This window comes from Megalops cyprinoides, chromosome 21, assembly GCF_013368585.1.
Source record: "Megalops cyprinoides isolate fMegCyp1 chromosome 21, fMegCyp1.pri, whole genome shotgun sequence".
Taxonomy (NCBI): domain Eukaryota; kingdom Metazoa; phylum Chordata; class Actinopteri; order Elopiformes; family Megalopidae; genus Megalops; species Megalops cyprinoides.
The window spans coordinates 20,365,766-20,372,218 of record NC_050603.1 but is presented as its reverse complement, the minus strand read 5'-3'; the positions used below and the strand labels follow the sequence as shown (position 1 = coordinate 20,372,218).

General features: G+C 39.5%; 1 protein-coding gene across 1 annotated transcript; it reads right to left on the bottom strand.

Annotated features, from left to right (window-relative positions):
• Nucleotides 1-541: 541 nt before the first annotated feature.
• On the bottom strand, nucleotides 542-3,791 carry bloc1s4 (biogenesis of lysosomal organelles complex-1, subunit 4, cappuccino). Its single transcript, XM_036516128.1, has 5 exons — nucleotides 3,458-3,791; nucleotides 2,926-2,997; nucleotides 2,349-2,450; nucleotides 1,997-2,131; nucleotides 542-1,202 (listed from the first exon to the last, which is right to left on the bottom strand). The coding sequence occupies exons 1-5, from the start codon at nucleotides 3,725-3,727 to the stop codon at nucleotides 1,101-1,103; spliced, it is 681 nt and encodes a 226-aa protein (XP_036372021.1). The 5' UTR covers nucleotides 3,728-3,791; the 3' UTR covers nucleotides 542-1,100.
• Nucleotides 3,792-6,453: the final 2,662 nt, after the last annotated feature.

Below are 6,453 nucleotides of genomic sequence, written 5' to 3'. Positions count from 1 at the left end.
ACATCTAAATATTTGTACTGCAGTGTGCTACCAACCAAGTTTCTCCATAAAGCTTTAGATGAAACATGTTGTGTAGAGATCATCCATTACTAAGGACATAATAGAGAACCAAGACTGTGGTGCAATAAAGGACACACTTCCCTCTGTACTGTAGCCCCCTGCAATAGGAAGAATTGGCTTTATTTAATATTACTCAGTATTTACATCACTGGTAGGTTATCAATTACAGTCTAAACAATTTGGTTAAACTTCCCAAACAAACTACCTGGGGATGTGAAAATATGAGTGAAGACAGTAATACGCACACAAGCTGAGGAATGTTTGATAAGGGGTAAAACGCTGATATAATTAAGTTTAGCAACAATTTAATACTACAGTTGTAAATATGAATATGACAATGAGTAAAAAACAAAATGACAAGAGTAACAACTTTAACATTTTGAATGATCAACATCTAGAAAAAAACAAAATCTCTCTCTATATACACACCAGTATATACTAAAACAAGAAGTTCATTAAAAGAAACCAAATTTGACGTGTTATTCATAGCTCTTTAATTGGAAATTGTGGAAAAGGCTCCAGTATATGTCAAGAATCATATTGAAGTAAATTCTGTCATAATTATTTGTACAACTCTTTGTTCCACAGTTTTTCGTTTCGTTTTGTACCTGGTACCTAGCCTATTTGCCCAGTAAATTCATCGGCAGCCAGTCTTAAGAGTCCAACAGTAACTGATTCAGACTGAATAATCTTGCCTCCAAGGCAGAAAACAGTTCAAAGAAAAAAAATTCAGGCACTTTCTTTACAGGATCTTAGTAAATATACAGTTGAAAATCTAGGATAATGTTTGGCTACAAAGTCAGCTGCTCTGAGAGGGCAGTCCGGATTCTTCATTTGCTACGCTAACCAACTTTTATGATTTGATACGTTGTGCATCTGCAAGTGCTAAAAAGGACAGTATTGCTTGTTAAAGCTGTGCACCAAAGACCACACCTTCTTCCAAAATATTTATTGCCTCCCTCCGTTGTCCAGACAGTCAGGCACTGATAAAGCAGTGCGCCCACTGGTGGTGGGAAAATGAAGTCCATGTTGGAGATCACTCACTGCTCTGCTTGTGATGTGGATTTGAAGTAGTCCTCAGTTCTGAACACAGTGGGCAACTCCTGATGGTGGTGCTGCTGTCTTCTGGGACTGGCTGGTTTCTGCAAGGCAGTCCGAGTTTTAACACAAGAGGTTTGAGTAAAGAGGTCATTATTCTAACACAGAGGCACACAACTTCTGCTCTGAAGGGCCATCTGTTCAAAAGTGATGCAGCAAGACAAGTTCTACAGTGAACGATAGTAGGATTATTGTCGTTATTATTATTATTATTATTGCTGCTACTAATAGGACTTTACATAAAGGCAGCAACAACATAGTGCAAGAGAATGGAGCAAAAACACAAAAAACAATGTAAACAAGTAAAACTGGTAAAAACCAGATGTGTGAGAGACAAAAAATACACAAAAGACTAATAATGTAGTGTAAATGTCAAAGCAAGCCAGTATAGCAAATAAAAAAAACTGTAAAGCCAGGACATAAATGCATAAAACAGCCAGTGCCAGAAACAGGTTGAAAGGATGCAGTTACACATTAAAAGCCGGGTTAAACAGGTAACTCTTTAAAGGGCTTTTAAAAGCACAGCCGTTTCCACCTCTCTGACAGGTTGCAGAGGATTGTTCCATAGGCTAAGTGCCGCACTTAAAAATCTCCCACCGCAGCTGATAGTTAGAAGTGGGCACGGCTATGAGACCACATAGCTCTTGAGTAATGGTGTTTTGTCGTCTTTTTTTCTTACAAGAATCTACAAGATACAAACGCCTAATAATTCCCTTGCCACAGTTCAAGCAAGCGACTCCGTTTCATGATTGTGAACCACACTTTGCCTGAGCATATGCTTGCATTATGCTAACCCATTTAGGGAGAACATGTAGAACATGATACTTGAAATACTCACATTTAAAAACCCAGGGACGTTCATTGTGCGAAAGATCTTTTTGAAGGCGCCTGGGAGAGTACCCTGTTCACCCTCTGCTTGCGTCACCTGTTCCTCCATCGCGTTAACGTTGGCGGCAACCATCTTCACAAAAGCCTGGGAACCAAACGATGGGACAGTATCAGCCATTTAAGATTTAAACCATGTCCAAAAAACAACAATGTTCTCCTTTCTATTTGATATGCCCTGATAGCAAAGGCCATTACTCTTAAAAGGCTGAAATGAATTATTTCTCTCTCCCCACATTATTCTTACATTGTATTACAAATTTGCATTTAGAAAAAGTACACCTCTCATTGGCAACAAAACTTACCTCAAGTTTATCTATCTTTCTGTATATTTGTCTCATTTCTTCAGATTTTCTGTGGATTTGAGGTAGGTTTTCATTGACCACCTGAAACGTGTCACTCCGGATCTGAGGAGATGAACAAAATTTAATACATAATAAAAAATAAACTATTAACTGTGGTAAACTATAAACTGTAGTGATGACGTGAGCTTCAGACTTGCATTTCTCAATTCAAAATAAAACTCTACAATGATAAGCCTATTACACTGTTACAATCTCCAAACTGTGGGACCCAGTCACTGTATCGTAATTTGGGTGGATTGCACTAAAAAAATCCCCTTCCCAATTCCAAGGCAAATAGGGTCACTGTGATTCTGCCAATGACCCGCTCTGCATGAGACAGGTCACGGAGCTTTGCGAACTGGATGCGTTGACTTAACGGCAAACTTCAACTTTAGCCGTAGGGTTTGAAATGCAAGATGTTCGTGAGATATTACACGTCTAGCACGTGGATTGTATTTAGAACATTAAACTGACACGAAGTCCAGCTCACGTAGCTGTATCCATTTTTTTTTACATTTCGTTCTTAAAACGGGCGTACCATGTCAAGCATGCCAACAAACTCATCCACCCGGGTCAGCATTTCCTCAAGGCTCTTCTCCAAACCATGGATCTGCGAAAACAGTTTTGTGAGAATCTCATGTATGCATTTGGTCTTATCTTAACTCGCAGTTGATATGTTTCAAGAACATATTTCTTGCAGGGCTACGCCTGTCCTTCGTTTAGCATCTCAGACTAAGGTAAATTGTTTCCCCTAGCGTGTTTACTTAATACAGTACATTTAATGAACAACAAATGACAGCAAAAACTCGCATAGATGCTTACTAAAAAGTTCTTCACAACACAGCTATTATGCCCCAGGAAATGAATTAGCTACCCACTCGGTAGCGTGACGACAACACAAGCTTCTTTGTTGGCTACTTAGAAATATTTCCTTAATCGTTTGCCACGCCTTCCCAATTAAAACATGTCTGGACGCCCGGGCCATGGAGTGGGTTTATTGCGATCTGCAGTAAATAGCCTTTAGCGTAGCTACTCTATCATAGCGCCTGCATTAAACAGCGTGGACTCACCTCGTCGATGGCAGTGGCCCTGATGTAGGAAGAGTAGCTCTGAGCGGTGTGCAGCAGGATCAGCTGCTGATCGTCTGGCTCCTCCGACTCTGCCTGTGCCACCGCCGCGTTGAAGCTCTGGCTCTGGGACACCGTGCCGCTGCTCAGTCCCTCGCTGACCATCGACAGGCTGCTGGCGCTCTGGGACACGACCCCGCTGTCCCTGCTCACCTCGGCGCTGGACTCCTCCAACGGAGACAGGAGCCCCGCTCCGCCTATCCGCATTTCCATCTTTCGTTGCTCTCTTTCTTCCCTTCCTTTAGCCAGCTACCCTTGTTGTCGTTCAGCTGATCCGATCACGTGGGCAAACTAGGGCTAAATGTGGACGGGGGCTTGTAAGGGTCAGTTAGAACTAAGCGGAGGAAAGCGATTTTTCGTTTTCTCTTTTGTCATCGCGTCTGACTTTCTATGTTCTAAAACGACACGGACAAAATAACCCCCTCTCATCGAAACAAAGTAAAATGCACAACTTTTATACGAACACATGGCTACTAAATCCAGCATTTGCAACAAAAGATATTCATTTACGAAGTGTTACCGTTTCATGCGAATTGTAAGTATTGTCTCCTGACAAGTAAAAGTGTTGATCTGTTCGTTTTAAAGACATGTCTCATACAATATTACTTCATGCAGTAAGGACGTCTGTATTGCTACACAGTGAGTCAGACAGTGACGTAAGTGAAATTTTCTTTCAGCGTCACCTTCCGCCTGTGAGCCAGGTCACTTACACCTTCACAAATGTTGTGCGAAAAAGCAGCTGGACCAGACATTTCCCAACGGAAGGTGACATGAAGTTTCCTTCACCCAGACTGAATACAGCCTACATTTAGTTTTTCCTGTATAAGACAGGAAACTATACCTTTTCATGCCTTAGCATCAGTGTTTCGGGGTATAAAGCAGAATAATGTCAGTGGCCAGCCATGAATGCCTAACACAATGTTATGTAAGGCTATAGTACAGTGGTCTGAAATTATGAAGTTGACTGAGAAGCGTTTTTATTCCACTATAAGAAGCTCCAGGGCAGTTAGGCCTCTGATGCCACTCTCTCACCACCCCAGAACTGAACATTAATGGAGGTTAATGTACTATAATGACATGATATACAGATGATCCCTGTTAATATCACTTTGCTTAACATCACAATCCTCTTAATGTCATGCTTTCCCCCTCAGACCTACTTGGCATGCACCATTGGTTTCAGTGTTAAATGAATTCTTTATAGCACCAGGCAACGTGATTATTGTCTCCTTCTGCTAAACCAGCTACAGCTTTTACTGACTCTTTAGGTTAGTAATTTTAAATATTTGATTTAAACGATAACACCATACTTAGCTGTAGAATCACCATGAACAACCAATGAAAGTCTGTGGGACGTTGTTGCAAAGGTGTATCATCAACAATGTCATTTTGTCATAGCTGTACACTGGACTCAAAACAGTCAACAATACACTCATTTTTAGAAAAATGTCAAGTGTTGCCTAATGTTCACTTTTGATTTTGAGGCATGTCAAGACATCTCAGATAGCATCATCTAGCCAGTCTACCTGCAGTTAGGGACATGCAGTTGCATATCCTAAGTAAGCTGTATATATCTACTTAGGCACTATGACTGTTCTTCTGGCGGCTTGACTGCCTATGCTTCAGTGGTCCTGACATTTTAAGAGAAGATCAGTAAATCAGTATGACAACTCAACAGAAACAGATGTAATTCACATTTGCCTGTTTCAACTTCCTAAATACTATTCCCTGAGAGAAGTTTATAACTGAATGCGCAACTGTGTGCTGAGCTGTGTGCTTGTTATCTTAAAAAAACACTGAAATGCACAAAATGTAATTTAATTAGTTTATTTAACTGCAAAAAAATACAAATAAGGACATACTATTCTTTGTTCGGACATGTGATGGTGCCATTGGATACTAATGGAACTGTTAAAATCACACAGGCTTAACATCACATACGTGGCAGATGTGATATTAAGTGGGTTAACACTGTATTATGTTAAAGAACACTCATCTCCTACAAATCAGCTCATCATATCAATGCTAAGCAAACACAGAGGCCTCAATATTATTGTTCCTTTGACACCAAAACCTCATGTTGTGTTGCATTACTTTTTATTTTACGCTTACCCAGACTATTAATGTTACCTAGACTATTAGTTTAACAAAATGTACCATCTCAGGATAATCTCACATACAAAAGAAATGCATTAAACTAAAAATCATTTGAGTGCTATTTAATCAGATTAATTCAGACAAAATGACTCAATTGCCTGCTGTTCCTGTTCTCCTGAAAAGTATAAATATCCCAGAACTTCTCAAGATTGTGTACAGAACAGTTTGATGACTCTATTTAAATTATTTTAATTGTTTATGTATACATTAACTAGCCTATAACTTGCCAGAGTATGAAAATAACTTGAACATCCTGAATCACTGGCACTCTAACCCACCCTGAATTACAACAGATTTCGGCAGCTTTTAAAATGCCCCTAGACCTCCAATAAAAGATAAGTTCCAGAATAGTAAGCATTCCATTTTCAGAAGCCTGTTCGATGAAAGGCTGGAGCAGATTGGGGATGGAAAGCATTGTTCTGTGAAGTGGGAAAGTAGGACATCAAAGCTTTGTAGTTTACTCCATTTACACAATGAAAAGATCAAATTAAAATAGGAATGTAAGTACAAAGCACATTCAAAGTAAAGAATGTACTCAGACTATCCCACATGTCCAGCTTTGGAGGAAAATACTGTTTAACAGAACAGCTGGGTTCTTGCTCAATCAGCTGTCTAAACATACAATTTAAATTTGCTCTCATGAATATTTTTATTTTGCTTACACAAACATGAAGTATGTCAATAATATAAATGCAATGCATTTCAACAATGCTCTTGAATGCAATTTGGAACTCTCAACAAACGTTATGGTAAAGTTTCATAAAGTGTTTTTTTTTTTTGTT